At 56.5% G+C, this 20169-nt stretch overlaps 1 protein-coding gene and 1 long non-coding RNA gene across 5 annotated transcripts in view; one reads left to right on the top strand and one right to left on the bottom strand.

The window, feature by feature from the left end:
* Gse1 (Gse1 coiled-coil protein) overlaps positions 1–15112 on the bottom strand; it is a 353452-nt gene extending 338340 nt beyond the window's left edge. Inside the window, exon 1 of one of the 4 annotated variants that reach the window (XM_037206309.1) lies at positions 13378–15112. In XM_037206309.1, the coding sequence (XP_037062204.1) occupies positions 13378–14292 (915 nt within the window). In that variant the 5' untranslated portion in view covers positions 14293–15112. The remainder of the gene's footprint in view (positions 1–13377) is intronic. The other 3 variants (XM_028880794.2, XM_028880793.2, XM_037206308.1) reach the window with 3 other exon arrangements.
* Positions 15113–15912: 800 nt separating this feature from the next.
* Positions 15913–19716, top strand: LOC114700928. Its single transcript, XR_003735746.2, has 3 exons — positions 15913–16168; positions 18333–18429; positions 19522–19716. It is a non-coding gene; the product is annotated as an uncharacterized LOC114700928 (long non-coding RNA).
* The last annotated feature ends 453 nt before the right edge of the window (positions 19717–20169 follow it).

The raw sequence follows: 20169 nt of genomic DNA, 5'->3' as shown, positions 1-20169 counted from the left end.
GCGCGCACATGCGCGCACACGCACGCACGCACGCACATGCACACACTCAAACACATGTATACATACACACACATACACACTCATACACACAAATTATCTGTTGACAGACAGGCTTGAATGTGAGAAAGGACATTAGCCATGCTGACCACAGCATGTTACACTGTGCCTTAAGACCTGCTGTCTGGCCTGTGGTTGCTCAGCTTCTCACGCCTGCTGGCAGAGGGGGGCGGGGCAGCCTCTGTGGAAAGCAATCTGGTACAGCAACTCCTCAAGAGGAGAAGCCCAGGGGAGTGGCCAGACTCGGCAACCCCACTCCTAGCCATATACTTGACAAACGAAGACAAGCCAGGGGCAATGTCACACCTGTAATGCCAGCACTCTAGAGGCTGAGGCAGGAGGATCACTGCAAGGTCAAAGCCAGCTTAAGCTACATAGTGAGAGTCTATGGAAGAGAGAGGCAGGGCAGAGGAGAGAGCCAGATAAGAACTTGTGTATGAACTGTTCACAGAAAATCCACGGAGAGAGAACACACATTGTGTTTCTAGGGCCTAGGTGGGTGCTTTCAGTGCTGAAATGATCTAAATTAAACCACGCTGATAGCTGCACAATCCTCGAGTGTCCAAAAATCACTGAGGTCTCATTTTAAAGAAGCTTTTACATGAGAATTACCTCCTGGAAAAGCTGCAATAAAAGAACAAATTTCTCAGACCACCAAGTTACACCCCGAACCCAGTAACTTTTAAAAATAATGAAACACACAGAAGAAACTGGCCAGGGCTCTGGCTGGGCTCCAGGCTGCTCTAGAAGTGCAGGGGGGACCAGGGCGGTGGTCCTGCCCTAGGGAGTCCCACCCTTGAGTCCTGAGTTAAGGATCCCACAGGGGCTTGGCAGGTGTGTGTGTGTGTGTGTGTGTGTGTGTGTGTGTGTGTGTGTGTGTGTGTGTACTTATCCATCACCCACTTCCATGATCCCAAGGAGACCTCAGCTTGTGATAGGCTTGGGAAGACCCAGGGATATAGACAGACTAGGATAAAGATGCTTAGTAGAAAAGTATGGAAATCCCCACACATTTTAATTAGTGGGTACTTTGTATACAGAACAAAAGCTAAAGTTACTGGATGCAGACATCTTCAAACTACTGCCCAGCACCTCAACTAGGAGGCGGGCACCGTCAAAGTCTATGGTCTGGAATAATGCCTTCCTAAATGCATTTGGGGAAGAGGGAAATAATGTGATTATATTATAATCTCAAAAATATTATCTAAAAAAATATTTAAGTCTAGGACCAGGGAGATCATTCTACAGTTAATGACACTTGCTGCCAAGCGTGAGGACCTGAGTTCAATCCCCAGAACTCACCTGGAGGCGGGAGAGGACCAGCTCCTGAAAACTGTCCCCCTGACCTCCATATACAGACTGTAGTACACACAGACACATCCATGTGCACCTACACTCACACACACACACACACACACACACCCCACACACAAATAAATCTATCTGGGCATGGTGGCTGGTGCAGGCCTGTAAGCCAGCACTCACGAGGTGGTGTCAGCAGGGCCAAGAGCTCGAGATCACCCTCCAGCATATAGTGAGTCTGAGTCCAGCTAGACTGAACTACTGCAAACCTTGTCTCAAACAAACAAACAAACAAAAAAATGTAGGTCCTGTAGCTCGGTGGGTAAAGTGCTTCTGCACAAGCATGGGGCCTTGAGTTTGATCCCCAGAGCTCCCAGGAAAGCCAGACATGGCCAGTCACAGGAAAGCCAGAGACACGGGAGGATCCAGGGGCTCACTGGTTTGCCAGCTTAGATAAACGGATGAGCTCCCTGTTCAGTTAGAGACCTTGTCTCAAAAAAAAAATTAATATGTGTGTGTGTGTGTGTGTGTATACACACACACACACACACACTCACCCAGGATGCGTGAGTATGTGAGTATTCTCCTAACTGGGCCACATCCCCAGGTCCAAGAGAGATTATTTTAACCTTTCCAAAACCATAGGGGGAAGTCAGACGTGGACATTTGGCCCCCAGGGGAGGAGTTGGAAAAGGCCTGGTGTGCTCACAACTGTTTCTTCCTAGCTCATAAAGATGGAGCAGGAAAGGGCTCATTGTTAAGTTTGGAAAGATGTTCCATGTCCGAAAAGGACTGCTCAAAAACTTCAGAGAGGCACAGATTTCCAAAATGTAAACTTCCTGAGAGGGTAATAAAGCCATCAAACCCACAGCTGGGGTGATGAGAAGGTTAGAGGTGGCAGCAGTCACCAAGGCTGGCATGAGAGAGGAGTCATCACTACAGAGCCCACAGATGGCCCAGAAGTATGAGGGGTGGGCACACAAGTGACACCAACAAAACCAGACCACACAGACACAGCACACACACTGAGAAAGCAGAAATGGCCAAGGCTGACCCAAGAAGACACGCGGCCCACAGGAAGGGACGGACAGACGGACACACGGACACACACACACACACCCGGTCCACGTGAAGACAATCGACAACTTCCCCATCTGCAATGCAGGAACTGGTGCCCGGCTGCAGAGGGTTCTTCAGCATGAGCCTGGGCGAGCAGGTCTTGGCAGTTGTGCCTTGAAGAATTCCTATTTCCTGTGTCTTTTAAAGGCACACTCCATGCCATTTTTTTTTTTACTGTTTTCTCCCCTACCCTCCCATCTTCTCTAAGGCTTTGATCTTGCTAATTGCGGTTTTGCCAACGGCAACGCTTTTCAGGAACGCCATTCCCAGGCTGCCAAGAGATCGGAAGAAAAGGCGACAGAGGATGGGCTCTGGCAACTCCACCTCGGCGGCGGCGTGCGATGTGGTTGGCCAAAGAGGCTGACACACACACAGGACAAGAGCTGTGACACCAGGCTTAACAAATGGTAAGTTACCAGCAAACACGAAACCAGTGCTTATGGCCGAGTGCCAAGGTCCGTCAGCAGGTAGGGATGGGAAGGGTTAGCCAGAACTCCAAGAGCAGGAAAGCAGGCAGCAGACGGAGAAGAGAGCTGGTGTTGAGATGTGACGGGAGGGCGGGGACAGCCAGAAGCTCAGCGAACAAGAGGAGTCAGCTCCTGGAGTGTGTGCAAAACAGGGGGTCCCTGCCGCCTGTGAGTCTGACAGTATCTACCAACCAAAAAAATCAGGATGTGTCTACGTGCCAGACCTCGCACTGGGTTCTAAGAGTCAGCAATATGCACGACAGTCAGAAATAGTGGCTCTCACTCATAATCCCAGCACTGGAGGTATTGAGGCAGGAGGATTTCCATGAGTTCAAGTCCAACCTGGGACACTGAGGGAGACTATATCAATAAAAAAAGAAAAAGCAAGAAACGCTTGTGAGGATGGCCACAGTGCTGAGGACCATGGATCTCTATAAATTCTTGATTCTTTTTTTTTTTTTTTAATATTTACTTCATTATCTACATATGTGTGTCTGTGCATATGCTTGTGGGTGGGTGGGCACCTAGAAAGGCCAGAAGAAAGCATCAGATTCCCCAGAACTGGAGTTACAAGTGGTTGTGAGCCGCCTAATGTGGGTGCTGGGATCTGAACTCCCAACAGATGCTCTTCACTGAGCCATCTCTCCAGCCCAAACTCCTGATTCTTTGTATGCCCCTTTCCCATTCCTCCTGTGGGAAGGTCACAAGCAAACCCAGCTGGGATCTGAACTACTTCTTGACCCCAAAGTGTCCCGCCTCACACTCCCCTCCTGGCTCCGTGGATCATGGCAGGGTACAAAGCCTGTGCTTCTAGAGGACAGCTTCTAACCGCAGTGGGGCCCAAGGACAGGAGGGACACAGTGTCCTGGCTAGTTTTATACCAACTTGACACAAGCTAGGGAGAAAGGAAAGGAAAGGAGAAAGACTCAATTAAGACTCATAATATCGCGCTGTAGGCAAACCTGTAGGGCATTTCCTTAATTAGTGACCGATGCGGGAGGGCCCAGCCCATGATGGGTGATGCCATCCCTGGGCTGGCAGTTCTGGGTTCTATAAGAAAGCAGGCTGAGCAAGCCACGAAGAGCAAGCCAGTAAGCAGCACTCCTCCATGACCTCTGCATCAGCTCCTGCCTCCAGGTTCCTGCCCTGTTTTTAGTTCCTGTCCTGGCTTCCTTCCCTGATAGACTACTATGTGAAGTGTAAGCCAAATAAACCCTTTCCTCCTCATGGTGTTTCATCACAACAAGAGTAACCCTAACTAAGATAAAGAGCAAAGAAGACTAATAGAGCCCTGGGCTACACACGCTGTCCAAAGTCCTACACAGACAGAAAGACAGACAGCAGATGTATTGGCATACTGACCACTATGCAACATCAGGAGCTTTCCTGGGGGCCAGTTGTCACACAGACCATGTACCCGAGTGCCCCTTCATCCCTTAGATGGGCGCTGAAACCCAGAGATAGGACAATGGAGGCTCTGGTCCCAGGTGCCCTGGCTGCAGGCAACTGCCTCCTGTTCCTTGAGAACAGGGTCTCTTCTCCCTGCTTCCTATGGTCATGTCTCCTGTTCTGTCCCAGCCCCGGGAGGTGGGTCATGTGACCATCCTGGTGTGGGAGTGAGAAGCCAGAAGTTAAAGAACACAGCAGGGAGCAGAGTGTCAGCGGCTGGCTGTATACAGCAGCCTCAGTTTCCCCTCTGGATCCCAAATGTCAAATGCTTACATCACCCTTCACGGCAGTCCTGGTGAAGATGGGTGATGATGAAGTCAGGTACCAGGGAGCTGGGAGGGTTTTTACTCCTCACACTGAGCCTCTAGGGTCCTGGATCCAGCCTATAGTCACCTCCATCAAGGGGTGGGAGACACTACCCCTGCTCCTGTCCTCCATCAGCCAACCTTGGCCATGCGCTGCCTGCAGCTGCTGATGCTGCATTCCACTGTCCTGGTTAAGGGCCTGGCACAGGGCAGCCTGGATCACGAGGGATCCGTTATATCTCTTGGGGCCCAGAGTCCCAGGTACCTGCAGACCACAGGGCAAGCCTGCCAGCTGGGCCACTCCCTGCCACCCAGCAGCGCTTCAGATGACAGAGACAGCTGCTCCCCAAAGGTGTGGCCTGGCAGAGTCGCTGCATCAGAGCGGCCTGGTCCTGATGGCACGTGGCTTTGTCAGTCACCACAAGGTCATTCTGAAGGCGGCAGTAGAAAGAAGGGACCAACTTCCCCATAAACTCGTCCCACCCAAGACACTTGTCCCTGACACTGTCCTGTCAGCATTCCGCACACCAGGGTCATTACTGGGAACACGTCTGCAGCTGCACTGAGGATACCCTGCTCAGCCCAGCATGCCTGAAATCCCTGCCTGGGCACAACTGCTTCCAACTCTGGTTTATCAGACAATGTGAAGCTGCCACCTACCTCTGCCGGCCCACGCTGGCGCAGGCCTCCCAGCACCAAGACTCCATTTACCTACCCAGTGACAGTAAGTGGCCCGTGTGGCCCCAGACAGTTATCCCAAATGAAGAAACTGGAAACCACTCTCCCAGAGCCCACCAAAAAAAGCCACATCTGTCCCCGGCATTTGTAACCAGGGAAAGAGCTGGCTCAAGACGAATAGGAAGTGGCAGAGCAGAGTCCCCCACACACGGGGGTCTGCCATGAGGCTAAGGCTCTGGAATATGCTGCCCCCCATGAGGACACCTAAGGCAATGCCCGATACCCCAGCACACAGTAGCCACTTCATGTCCCTGGAAAAACATCAGTGTACTCTCGACTCCCACAGGAATGAGGTCAGTTGAGTCTGTCTCCAGCGAGGCCCTCTCCTCCAGGGGAGCCCAGATGACTAGGGGTACAAAGTCAGATGGCTGAGCCCTGGTGGATGGGTGCCCACTGGCCATACCCAGGGCTAGGACTGGTACAGAAGCAGGTTTCACCCTGCTATCTTGGGCCTGAAGCCACATCCAGATGTACAGATGTGCGCCGAAGGATCTGGGCCAGTGGTTCTCAACCTGTGGGTTGTGACCCCTTTGGGGTCAAATGGCCCTTTCACAGGGGTCCCCTAGGACCATCAGAAAGCACAGGTATTTAAATGACAATTAATAACAGTAGTAGATTTACAGTTATGAGGTAGCAATGAGAACACTTTTATGGCTGGGGGTGGGGTCCCCCCAACATGAGGAACTGTATTAAAGGGTCACAGCATCAGGAAGGTTGAGAGCCACTGGTCTCGGCCCTGCTGTTCACAGAACCCCTGGACGTCACATGATCAGAGAAGGGGAAAATAGCATAGAACGTAACATGGGATCTTTTGGAGGGACCTGCAACAAGGGGAATCTTAGTGTGGGAGCCTTAACCAACCAGATGTGACCCACGAGATACCCTGGAGATGTCAAACTCCAAGCTGCCCTGGTCCCTTTGGGTCGCTATGGCCTCTCTAGGCTTGAGGAAAGGATAAAGGCTAAGACCCCTGAGTCCCATACCCAGGTCCTGTCACGTTGGAGGTCTGTAAAATACAGTTCCCTCTAGTCCCCAGATGGCGGGGAGCAAGTAAGCTTGAGGGTCTTCAGGTTTGGAAAGCTCACCATAAGGGGTCAGCACACTGATCACCATAAGGGTCAGCACACTGATCACCATAAGGGTCATCACACCGATCACCGTAAGGGGTCAGCACACCGATCACCGTAAGGGTCCAGCACACCGATGATCACCGTAAGGGGTCAGCACACCGATGATCACCGTAAGGGGTCAGCACACCGATCACCGTAAGGGGCCAGCACACCGATCACCGTAAGGGGCCAGCACACCGATCACCGTAAGGGGCCAGCACACCGATCACCATAAGGGGTCAGCACACCGATCACCATAAGGGTCATCACACCGATCACCATAAGGGGCCAGCACACCGATGATCACCATAGGGGCCAGCACACCGATAATCACCATAAGGGCCAGCACACCGATGATCACCATAGGGGCCAGCACACCGATCATCACCATAAGGGCCAGCACACCGATGATCACCGTAAGGGTCCAGCACACCGATGATCACCGTAAGGGGTCAGCACACCGATGATCACCGTAAGGGGCCAGCACACCGATCACCGTAAGGGGTCAGCACACCGATGATCACCGTAAGGGGTCAGTACACCGATCACCATAAGGGTCAGCACACCGATGATCACCATAAGGGTCATCACACCGATCACCATAAGGGTCAGCACACCGATGATCACCATAAGGGGTCAGTATACCGATCACCGTAAGGGGTCAGCACACTGATTCTCCTGCTGCTGTTCTGTCTGGAACAATGGTTCTCAACCTTCCTAATTCTGTGGCCCTTTAATACAGTTCCTCATGCTTGTGGTGACCCCCAACCATAAAATTATTTCGTTGCCATTTCATGGCTAATTTTGCTACTGTTACGCATCATACTGTAAATACCTGATAGGCAGCCACTGTGCAAGGGTCCTTCCACCCCAGAGGGGTCATGACCCAGAGGTTGAGAAGTGCTGATCGAGAAGCTGGTAGACAGTGGCTGACTGTAGACTCTTCTCAAGTCGGGCTGGGAAGGTAGGAGCCAGGCCTCAGGACACAGGACAGGCCTGCTGATGACTCTACTCCAGCCCTGCCTGCCCTGTTAGTCCTGAAATGGCTCAGGTTCCTTAGCCTGTCCTCCACCCTGCTAAGTGGCAAAGACCCCACTACCACGGGACATTCGTCATCCACGGCATCCCTGCGTGGCCAGAGGAGGGACGGGCGGTGTGTGGGGGCGGGTGAGCCGAGTTACCACATCAGCGGATGCCAAGGGGAGCCCCGAGAGGAACACAGTGGGCAGCATGGAGGATAAAAGGAAAGATCGGGGCAGCCTGACACACGGCCCCTCCTCCAACTGCACCATCCCCAACCCATGTCTCCCAGCACATGACACAGGCAAACCGCCTCTGTGGCTCACTCAGAGAAGGACAGGGCTCTTGTGAGTGGCACTCCTAGAGTACCGATTCCAGAAGCCGAAGCCTTCTCTACGTTCCCCACTATACATGCCCATTTGACAGAGGGAGAAAACTGAGACCCAGGTGGACAGGTGTCTTGCCTGCAGGCACTGTGAGTGCAGGGTTCCAAGTGCTTGTGTCTTGGAGGGTAGAATCTGTGTGAGGCTGGGGACTGAGGAGAGAGGGAAGGTCCCCGGCACGGCGCTGTCACACATGCCTCATCAGCTTGTGTTACAGAGAAGCTACCGGTGATGTGCACGTAAGTTGGGTGGGGCCTGTGGGTCCTTACAGTGCAAGTTGTTCTGACCCAACTGTGTCACCTTCCAGGGAACAGACTCCCGGTGTCCTGGGCTGCAGCACTGTATGGTAAATTTAAACCAATTTATTTATTATTATTTGTATACATATGATTGGGTGGGAGAGGGGCTCCCGAGTGCTAATCACATGGGGACGGAAGCCTGGAGGGCCACTGTGGATGGAGTGAGTTCTCTCGCACTTTTCATGCGTTAGGGTCCTGAGGACTGAACTCAGACCTGCACAGTAAACACCTTTACCTGCTGAGTCAACTCTTGGCCATGTGCGGCGAACTTCAAACCCCACCCTTCTGAGGGCAGGCTACCTACCATTCCTAGCCCTGCAGCAGGGCGCCCACACACCACAAGCCACGGCCTCACCTTCCTTAACACAGGACTGCCTTGGACACCGGTCCTACTGCTGTGACAGACGGGGAAACCGAGTCACAGTCACATGGCAGAGTAGAGGCTCCCTCCACATCACCCATGTGGGTCCTACACAGGTGACGTAGGAAACAGGAAGCAAATTCCAAAACACTCTCTTCTGAGGGCAGACGTCTTGTCCTTCTCCACATCCAGCCAGGACCCAGATGTGAGGGACAAAGGGACCTGAGCCCAGGATGTGGGCTCCTCCACAGCCATGCAGACACAACCCGAGTTACCACCGCCAGGTCTGCCAGGGACTCTCCCTGCAGCGCTAACCTCACCAGGGCAAGGTCCCAAGAGAGCTGAGCTGACATGAGGCCTGCAGCCTTACAAACAGGCCTGGCCTTCAGCCCTGCCCTCTTCCCCACCCTGCTTCCAGGGAAGGCTCAGTTTTTAAGACCTTTTGCCTCCACTTCCTCTTTCCCAGTAGGCTCCAATCTCCTCCAGGTTTAGCACAAGGCATCTGGAAAATTTATTCTTCTGAGCAGAAGGCTCCCACACCGGCAAGGAAACGTAGACATCCCCTTGGAAGGGGAGGGGCCCAGGGTTCAGAGAGGCCCACAGCCCAGCTGCCCAGCTGCTGCCAAGAAGAAGATGCCAGCACTGTCTGGCACCTTCCAGAAAGAGCCCCAGCTTGTATCCCGAGGGCCCGAGGCAAACGGTGATGGCCAGGGCCTCCCTGCAGAGCGGGAAGCTGGTGATGGCGGCGTGCCAAGAAGCAGGGGACAGATGTGCAGCCACCCTGACGGAGCTCTGCAGACCTGTGATGTGCTCAGATGAGAAGCACAGTGACAACTAGGCTTGGGGGCCTGGCCAGGTGACTCTTGGCAACAGGCTGGGGTACAGGAGGTACCAAACCACAGGCTCCATTAGTCCGTGCTGCTCACGGTGCCTGAGAGAGGACACGGCGGTCTCAGGGCAGGCACCTCCCCACAAACGGGAGCAGAAGACGGGAGCCAGCCAAAGGCAACACCTGGCTGTGGGGGGGGGGCGGGGGTAGAGGCAGGGGGTACCCCTCCATTGGCCAGGCAGAATAAAATGGGTGAATGACAGAGACATCAGAGCTCCTCTCACGGGGCCTTCCTGGGCCTGTGCCCCTGAGAAATGCAAGTGGCTGGGTGGCGTAGGATAGTACCAATGAAGAGCCATGGACCCTCTGGGGATGGCCACCTTCACAGCAGGGGGACAAGGGGACAGAGGGCAGGACAGGGTAGAAAGCAGGACAGGTTCCAGAGCAGATGCCCAGGCCCAATGCTTACCCTGCAGGAACTGGCTGAGTGACCATGGGCAAGTTACTTAACCTCTCTAGGCTCCTTTCCAACCTAGGATAGTATGGGGGGGGGGGGTCAGACCCTCCCCGGGAGCATTTAAAAGATAGAGTGACCACGGAGACAGGGAGCATAGCATCCTGGGAGTCAGTTCCTCGTGAGACTGTCCCCAAACTTACCTCACAACCTGGCCACCCTACCACCTGTTCCGACAGGACAGACTGGGGGCAGAGGCGGCCATTCACAGCAACAGACAAGGCATGTGGTGGTGGTGGTGGCAGGGGCAGCCATACTCTGGCTCAGCTATGGAAAAGCAGCACCATCATCACTCAGGTGTGGAAACCAAGGCTCGGAGAGGTCAAGGGCCACTACCAAGGTCACACAGCCTGCTCCTTATAGAATGATTCAGGCCAGGCCTATCTTAAGGCAAACCTGGGGTCTTTCTCTAGCTCCTGTGGGATGGGGGTCGGGATGCCAGGCCTAGAAAGAGCAAGCTGCAGCCCTCCCTGGCCCAACCGAGCCGCTGCCCAACCTGTGCAGCAACCAGGGTGGTTTGGCGGGCAGGGCACCAAGCTCTAGAAAATCAAAGGACCAGGAGGGGAGGGGGAGGATGACTCTGCCAGCATCCCAACTAGAGGATGCCAGATACCATCTCCCTTCTATCCCTTCCCCTGACTTCTTAGACACATCATTCTTCAGACGTTTTCAAGTTGATTCACTTGAGGGAGCATCTACCAGGGTTCCACAGTTCCAGGAGGTTCTGGAACAGGCTCTGCCCCACTGAGTGGGTCTCCTTGGCCCTTACCAGGCTTTCCTACTTCCCAGCTAAGTTCTCAGACAGCACACGGGAAGGAAGAAAGGCTAATTGGGAGCTCAGGGACTCTGGGGGGCAGGGGCAGCTCGGGGAGCCAGCCTGGGGGACAAGGGAGAGGCTGTGCGTGCCTCTGCCTCCACTCCTGCCAGCCTAGCAGCCTGGCCCTCTGCACAGGCGCCCCCCCCCCCCCCCCCCCCCCCCCCCCCCCCCGTCTCTGCACTGCACCCAGTCTGGCTGATGGCCTCTCGGCTCTCAGCGCTGCAGGGAAGCAGCCTTTTGGACCTTCTGTGCCTGTCCCTCCCCAGGGATACTGCAGGCTGTGCCTGCCACCGGATCCCAGCATCTGGAACAGCGCCTGGCTCAGAGTAGGCGCTCTATAAATATTTGTGGGATGCATGGGAAGAACAGGAGCGCAGAGGAAGGGCAGAGGGCAGAGGGCTCCGTCCCGGCATCCTCGGACCCTGGGAGCTCAATGACTCCTCCTTCCCGCCATCGCCCGTAGCGGAGTCCGAGACATGCCTGCCACCCCCCACCCCCCACTGCAGCATAGGCTTGACTGCAGACACATCCCTGTCCCTTCCATACTTTCACTCAAGCTACCCTTCAGCACAGAGGACAAGCTCTTCCTCCCCGCAAAGGCTACCAGATCTGGTACTTTCTGTCCCCTCATCCCTAGCAGCCTCTTCCCATCCCCGGGGCTCCAGGGTTCTTCCTGTCTCTGCACTTTTTGCTACTCTGCCAGGTTCCAATGCATCTCGGGCAAACTGCCGGAGCAGGGCCCAGGGGTTAGGGGAGGTCCCGAGCTCCAGGCTGGAACCCTCAGCCACCTGCTGGCTGTGAGAGTTATGGGACTTACCTGAGTCTCAGTGTCGGGGATAAAAAGGTTCATGGGAAAAGGTGAGGGCCAAGGACAGGGCAGAAGTTCACTGGATGCTCAGCTTAGCCCCCTGGGTAGACATGGGAGGGGCCTGGGGGGGCACACAGACTGCTCTTACTTCCCACCCCTGCTGGCTTGGGACCCAAGTGCCTTTTGATTCCTTGGGTTCCTGTGCAGAGGTCAAGTTAGCATAAAGTAGGCACTCCCAGAGAAAACTCCATGCCCCCAGTGAGCATCCACCGCCCACGCAGCAGCAGCCCAACGAATTTCCCACAGGCACCTGGCCTGTAGCTGTAACCTTACTCAAAAGTGCCCTGTGCCTTCTGCCCAAACAGAGGGGTCTCAGGAACAGCCTCAACACAGTGAGCTTGGCCTGGTGACATTCAAACGCTCCCTGATCAGTTTAATTATCAGAACATCCCTACAAACCATGTGGCCCGTATTCCCACTTCTCAGCCAAGAGAGCTGAGCCCAGCCAGGATAAGAACTTGTTGGCAGATAGCTCTGAACCAAAGACAGGGGCAGGCCGGGACCAGGCCTGTCCTGCCCCAGAGCCAAGCTCTTCTTGCACTTCAGACCTTGTGGAGCTGTGCCTTCCAAGTCCCAGCAACAGCCTCAGCACTGGCTGTCACACACCTGTGGCTAATGAAAGGCTTGGCGTCCCATGCCAGAAGCAGGTGATTGCCATCAAAGCCTTAAAAGGCAACTCAAGAGCAAGGCCAACTCTGGTCAGGAAAGATAAAGGCAGTGGGTGAGGCAGGGGGGTTGTGAGCCTGGGAAAGGGGACCCAGGCACAACAGGGATCGATTGCCTCGTAGGTCAGCCTCCTGTGCCCGGGCATCACACGCACGCACACATACATGCATACACCCACATGCACAATCACAGGACCCAGACACTTTATACACAAACGCCACTCCTGAACTGGGCCCACCTACCCACCTTTGTGTCTCTCTCTGCAGGTCCCTAGCCAGTCACTGCCACACAGGCCTCTGCCCAGGACAGGACAGTCTGTTCGGTAGGAATTAGGATCCCAGCCCAAGGGCAAGACAGTGAGTGCGGTTCACAGATGCCTGCCTGTCGCTCCCTTTCTGGGGCCACCTGGCCAGCTCCTGCCCCCTTCTTACAAAGCTAGGTCCCAATGTCCCAGTGCCCTGACTGTCTCCTACCAGGCAGACAGCTGCATCCTGAGAACAGGCCCCAGGCCTCGGCCCAGCTCCACGCAGCTGACTCGCAAAGAAGACTAACCACTGCAAAGGTGGTCTAGGCCACCATCCCGGAGTCCCATGCGCCTGTATCCCACGCCTACACGTCTGGAATCTGTTGCCATCTGCTCCGTAAAGCCACCAGGAAGACTCAATCGAAAGGCACTTGGGTGGGAATCTTGGGAAGAGAGAGAGGCAGCCAGGAGCTAGTGAGAGGAACTTGTCACTGGGACCTCCCGGTGACCTGCGTGGCTACACTAATTACCAATGTTATCGGGCGGACAACAGCCGTGCCCTGAACTTCCTCCGTTTGATAGATCCGCAGCAAACACGCCCAGCTTCAGCCCCAGGCCTGCTGATTCCAGCAGCAGCCACTCTTCCACCCCTGCGTCCAGACCCCTCTAACCTCCTGCCCCAGGCCTCCAAGGTCAGCCAAGCTAGCAAGGCAAAGAGAAGGCCTCCTGTAGGGACACGCCAGGCTGGATCAATGATAACCACCAAGGGACAGAAAACATCTCTCCTTTTGACGACCCAGATGCTCTAGGAGATGAAAGCTACTGCTTACCTTGGTTACTCCTGCTGCTGGGGAGCTCCAGCCCATGGGTGCCTGGTTGACGAGCCCTTGACCTGCACAAACCAGGGTCCCACATTCCACGCAGGCACCAATGATCAGCTGCCTGCCGTCATCCACCAACAGGCTGTGGCTGGCTCTCAGGGTATACAGGAACAAGGGCAGCCTGGCCACCCTCACTGACTTCAGGCCCAGACACCGTTTCTTCTCTTGCTGACAGAAGAAGCACACGAACGTGTCCACCTGGTACTGCCTAGACCAGGCGCTGACAGCCTGGTGAGCGGCTCTGGCTTCGTGCTGCAGCCATTGACCCAGCAAGTCGTGATAGCAGAGCACACAGGTGGTCACCAGGCCGGTGGAGTCTGCAGGCCTGGCCCGTGGGGCGGGCGGATAGACGGTGAGGAAAGGAAAGAAGGGCTCCTTCTCGCCCAGGTGGCTGGCGGGGTTCATGCTGAGCTGGAACTCCTTGCCCGGCCCCAACTCAGCCCCGCAGATGTAACAGACGGCAGGCGGGCCTCCCTGCGCGGAAGCGGGCAGCTCGCTCAGAGTAGGGTCCGAGGCGGAGAAGGCTTGGTGGTACCTGCCCAGGAAGCCTTGCACCGAGCTGATGAGCTCACGGTTGTGCGATGCCCGGTACAGGGCCCAGACGTCCTCCAGGACGCTGAAGCATTTGGGACAGCTGCGAACCTCGCAGCGCTTGTTGGGGGGCCGAGCGTTGGGTGGGCAAGGAAGGAGGCTGAGGAAGGGGAAGTGCATGGAGCTCCCCGAGTTGCCATTGACGATGCGGGAGGGCACAGCCCGGGCATCCCGTGTACAGTCCTCCCCGCAGAGGTAGCAGGCCTCCCGCAGCAGCCCCGCGGCGGTGGCGGGCCCCTCCTCTCTGGGGAGTCTCCGGGCCTTGGAGGCCATGCCGGGGGCGTGGCTGTTCAGGGGAACCACATAGAGCCGCTGCAGGACAGGCACGTTGGCCAGCTCGAAGCTCTGCCACTGGTGCGTGAGGGACGAGAAGCAGCAGGGACACACGAGGGTGCTGCCCGCCTCGGTGATGGGCTGGGCGCCGGGCGGGGGGCTGTGCAGCCACAGGAAGGGGAAGAAGGGCGCCTGAGCGGGCGCCTCCTGCTTCTGCACGTGGATCTGCTGCTGCGAGGCCGGCGACAGCGCCGACCCACAGACGTAGCAACAGCGGGCCTGGCTGTCTGCGGGCGTCGGGGGAGGCCGCTCCAGGCCCTCGTCCCCAAGGCTCCCTGCGACGTCGCTGCCCTCGGGGGTGCCGCTGCGCTCTGGGGGTCCCACGGCCCGGCTAGAGGCGGCGCTGTCCGTGCCGTCGGGCACTGTAGGGACAGTGGGGACAGGCCAGGGTTCCTGGACGCCCCTCAGCACGCTGGCCCGCGGCTCGGGAGCCCAGTGCGTCCCGGGCCCCGTGTGTCGGCGCCGGGCTCCCGGCTTAGTGGTGTCGTGAGCATCCTCGGGCTCGGGCTCCGGCTCGGGCTCCGGCTCCGGTAGCGCGTCGGCGTCCGACAGCTCCGACAGCTCCGAGTCGCGCGCGTCCTCGGCGTTCCACTCGCGGGCCCCACGCCGGCCGCCCGCGCTCGCGTCGCACTGGTGCGGCCGCTTGAGCCAGTACACGCGCTTGTCCACGGGCGTGCGCGCGCGCTCGAAGGCGGCCCACTGCTCGGCCAGGAAGCAGCGGCACACGGCGCACACCAGCACGCAGCCATCGGCAGCGCTCAGCCCGCGCGCACCGGGCGCCGGCTCCTGCTGCTGCAGGAACGGGAAGAAGGGCTGCGCGGGGCCCGCCGGCCTCACCGGCAGCTTCAGCTCCTTGCCGCGCGCGATGCCGCCGCCGCAGATGAAGCACGACAGGGCCGCGCCCGCCGCTGCCATGAGCCGCTGCTTGCGGGAGAGCGGCGCCGCCCGGCCGCTCATGGCCCGGCCGCCGCGCCCGCCTCCGCGCTCCCCGCGGCTGCCGCTGCTCCGGCCGCGCGCCCCGAGGCCCCGCGCCCAACTCGCAAAGTTTGGCGGGCGGCGGCGCGCACGCGGCCCGGGGCGCACGGAGGGTCTCTGCGGCGGTGTCCGGGGTTGCCGAGTCCCCGGCGGGCTGCGGTGCGGGCCCAGGCGGCGCCGGAGAGCGCGCCCGGAACGTGGCGGTGGCGGCGGTGGCGACGAGCCCCGGGCGGCTGCGGCGGCCGCATGTGCGAGCTCCGGCGCCGGCCCGAGCGTCGGGTCATTTAATTGGGGAGGAGGGAGGCGGGGCGGCGCGGGGCGGAGGGCGCGGGAGGGAGGCGGAGGCGGGGAAGCCCTCCCTCGCGCCGCCCTGCTGCCCGCCTCCACCCGGGCTCCTCCTCCCTCTCCCCCCTTCCTCGGACTCCGACTCCTCCTTCTCCTAATCCTCCTCTCCCTACCCTCCTCCCCTGCCTCCTCCTCCTCCTAACCTCCTCCCCTTACCTCCTCTCCAGCCCTCCTCCCCTGACTCATCCTCTCCTCTTGATCCTCCTCCTTCCTCCTCCCCTGACCTCTTCTCTCCCCAACCCCCGCACCCCGCCCCCGTCCTCCTCTCTCCCCACCCTCTCTCACCCCCCCTGTGTCCCAAACTATGGCACAATAGCGCTCAGCTCCTCTGTCTATTCTGTGTCCAGCAGGAGCCCGCGGTGATTCATTGCTCCAATTAGGGGCTCTGCAGCCCGTGGCTCGGGCTGTCTGAAGGGTCTCCTTTGGGACCCACGAAACCCATCAGCCGCTGCCGCTGATCTTTAAGGAAAGGTCAAGCCGGACGCATTAGAGCCAGGTGAGGACCGATGGGTACCAAGGGAGGCTTGGGAAGGGCACCCCCACCCCGGCCTCCAAAGCTGGGGGCGGGGGGGGGTCCTGGCCCTTCAGTAGCCCGGGGTTGGGGTCACCTTTCTGAGCCCAGTGCCCTAGTTTTAGAGATAGAGGGAAGAGGACTTGTCTTCTGCATCACCCTGGAGACAGAGTCCTGACAGCCTACCCCCACTCCGACTGGCCAGGGGCCACCGGGTCACCCTAGGGGTAGGAGTAGGAAGGATACTGTGTGTCCTGGGACTAAGAACTCAACCTCTCTGTACCCTTTTCCTTCTTGTTGAAGTGTTACAGCAGAGATCACAGATACCCACGACTTAACATATTGGATGCAGATACATTGTAGCAGTTTAACACAGAGACAGACCTGCAGGCCAAGTTCAGCACTGTTTCATGCTTCTTAGCCACTTCCCCCAAGAAGCAAGTGTGGGATGACTGTCCCTCATTTTATGACTCAAAAGAAGAGGCCAGGCAGAATTCAGACCCAGGCAGCAGGGTTCTGCATGGAGTATGCAGCCTCCTCAGGCAGACATCTGGCCTGTCACCCAGAAGCTGCTGGAGACTGTCCTTGGCGCCTCCCAAGCACACAGTCGCGCATACATGTCTCTCTCTGTGTCTCTGTCTCCTCTGTCTCTGTCTCTGTCTCTGTCTCTGTCTCTCTCTCTCTCTCTCTCTCTCTCACACACACACACACACACACACACACACACACACACACACAGATGGTGCCCTTTGGTTCAGGCTGGGCCACCAAGCAATCCCAAACCCTTCTGGGCCTCAAGTCTCCCATCTGTAACAGGGCCCCCTGAAGCTTCAGAACCGTGAGCCCCTACTTCCTAGCAGCTTCCAGCTGTCTACCCTGCTGGCTGTCTACCCTCCTGTCCCCAGGGCCCCCACTTGGTGAGCTGACATGTAAATAAAGCCCCTGTACCCCGTGTAAATGGGCAGGAGAAAGGCCTCTTGGGAGTCCCTGACATTCCAGGGCTCCAGGATCAACCAGATGGGATGTCAACACGACAGAGCATGGGACTCTTCCTTCCCTGGCCCAGAAAAGTGCTGGCTCAGCAAACTATCTTGCAGAATTGGGGGGGCAGGGGGTGCAATCCCCCGACTGCAGGCAGTGTGCATACCTTGCTGGAGGCAAGGCCGATGGATGGGAGCTCCCTCATGAAGGAACCCTTTCTGTTCTAACCAAGGAAGGCCTGGGGGTCTCACCACATAGGAAGGAGCCTGGGGAAGCTGTTTCTGCCCAAGCACGGCAGGTTCCCTGGAGGTGAAGGCCCCTCAGCCCATCTCCAGAGCCCTTCAGGCTCATCTGGAGGGACTCAGCTGGAGTTGCCCATGTGCCTTCCCATCTGTTCATCATTCATTTTATTTCCTTTGCCATCTTCTGCTTCCCACATCCTTTGATCTCCCAAGAGCCAGTTCCTCCAGGTCCATCCTGCACACTAAAGAGCCAGGACCGGCTCCATTCCTGGATCCAAAGCCCCAAATCCCATTCTGCCAGCTGTGTGTACCTCAGACAGAGGCAGACCTCTTTTAACTATACCAACCTCAGTCTTCTGCTATGTGCAATGGGCACATGCTCCCTCCACAGTGGGCCAAATGAGAGCCTGGCACAGAAGGCTGACACAATGGGAGGATGTGTGTGTGCACGTTAGCATGTGTGTGCTACTACACACATGTGCTGTGTATATAGACGTGTGTGTGAACAAGTACAGACATACATGTGTGTGTGTGTGGGTGTTGTACATACATTTGTGTGTGAATGCATAGTTATATACACATGCATATGTGTTTGTGTGCACAAGTCCAGGAATACATGTGTGTGCTTCTGTGGGTGAAGTGGGCGGGGTGGAGGGGCGCAGATTTCTGTTTCTCTCAATGGGTGAATGACTCAGGAAATCCCCTGGCACAGATCAGAGGAGGAAGACAGGTGACGCTGCTGAGTCATCTGGGGGTGGGTGACATGGGGGTGGAGCCACCGCACAGCCAGACACATCAGACAGACGTCACAGCAACATTTACCAGCCTTGCTGGGAGGGTGGGGGCTGAGGGGCTTCTGACCCTCTGGGTCTTTGTTTCTCCATCAGGAAAGCAGAGCTAACAAAAGGATACATTTTTTTTTTTAGGTTTGGGAAAAGCAGAACCTAGGCAATGCTGACAGACCAGGCTCTCCAGAGACCAGGGCAAGAGGATCTCAAGTTCAAGGCCAGCCTGGGCTACACAGTAAGACCCTGTCTCAAAGGCAAAGAGTAGAGGGACCCCAGCAACCCCCACCCCCATGTGGAGCACAGCAGTGGTGGTGTCCCGGCATGCTGGGCAAGTGCTGAGCACAAGCCTGGGCCTTGCAGGGGCCAGTTCCTGAATCTCCACAGGGCCTGTGCCATGTCATTGCCCCCTGGCTGTCTGATGAGAAGACTGAGGTTCAGAATAAGGAGAAACCAGCCAATAGAAAGAGCAGGTTGAGTGGGAAGACGTACCCCCATCTCACACACACACACACCCCTTAGAAAGATGTTAAGAGTGATTTGCTCTAAGTGTTCTTCTTTCGTGTGTCCCCAACTATGCATCTAAGAAAACTAAAGTTCTCACTGGCTCTGGCCTGGACACAAAGCCAGCTCTGTAGTGCCACATGCTCAGACACCAAAATGCCTTAGTATCTACTTCATGTTCCAAAGCCATCCCAGCCCCCAGCCTGGCCGTTCACATGTGCAAAGCTCAAACTGGATCGAGCCATCCACACATGCCTGTCAAGAGTCATAGCATCGTTCCAGGCCAGCCTGGTCTACAAAGTGAGTTCCAGGATGGCTAGGGCTGTTACACAGAGAAACCCTGTCTCAAAAAACAAGAGAGAGAGAGAGAGAGAGAGAGAGAGAGAGAGAGAGAGAGAGAGAGAGAGAGAGAGAGAATATCTAGACTGAGGGTATCCAGCAGAGTCATCCCCCTGCCTGCGGCTGTGGAGGGGCCATGTGCCTTCCATACCTGTCATTATTCAAGGCATGGGCAATATTGCAGCTTCCAGTAGCCCCAACTCAGGGCAGGGAACTCACAGCCCACAGGTTCCAGGGAGACATGCAGCAAAGATACAGAGCATCTGGGCACAGCTCACATTTCTGGCTGCCTGTGGGGCATCTCCCAGCTTCCCCCTAGCTCTCTCCAGCTCCCGGTACCACACAGTACTATGTCTGTTTCCGGCTGTGTCTCCCAAGGGGATGAGCCCCGGCTGGCCTGCCTTGCACTGTCCTAGTTTCACAGGACCCAATCAATGTTGGGACCAGGGATGCAGGACTCCAAACCTCATGATGCCTTCTGTTCTAGAATCATCAGGCCATCTGGCAGGATGGTACCTACTATAATCCCAGCACCCTGGAGATGGATGGGAAGTTCAAGGCCAGCCTGAGCTGCAAAGTGAAACCTTGTCTCAAAAAATAAAACCTCGGAAGGAGGCAGTTAAGACCAAAATGCATTTTATACAGGCATGGAATTCTCAAAGAATAAAAATATTAAAAATAAGCCTGGTGGTGGTGGTGGTGGTGGTGGTGGTGGTGGTGGTGGTGGTGGTGGTGGTGGTGGTGGTGGTACACGCCTTTAATCCCCTCACTGGGGAGGCAGAGGCTGGCAGATCTCTGAGTTTGAGGCCAGTCTGGTCTGAAGAGCAAGTCTCCAGTTCCAGGACAGCCAGAGCTACACAGATAAACAGTGTCTCGAGAAGCCAAATATATAATAAATTAAAACAAATAAAAAAATCCCCCCAGCATCACCCTGCCCCTCTGCAGTCGTCGGCTGCTCGATATATCCATCATTCCGAGCCTGAAATCAAATTCCAGCTATCCCAAGGCTCCCACCTTCTCCCAGCTTCTCCCAGCCTGCAGCTTTGACATCCTTCTTATTCTTCCTTGCACCACTTCTCTCTCCCTCTGTGTGCGCTCCTCCAGCATCCTTCCCAGGAGCCAGTCACTGTTCATC

This window comes from Peromyscus leucopus, chromosome 5 (genome assembly GCF_004664715.2).
Source record: "Peromyscus leucopus breed LL Stock chromosome 5, UCI_PerLeu_2.1, whole genome shotgun sequence".
Lineage (NCBI taxonomy): Eukaryota > Metazoa > Chordata > Mammalia > Rodentia > Cricetidae > Peromyscus > Peromyscus leucopus.
The sequence above is the reverse complement of the archived record's forward strand: the minus strand, read 5'-3'. Positions and strand labels throughout refer to the sequence as shown.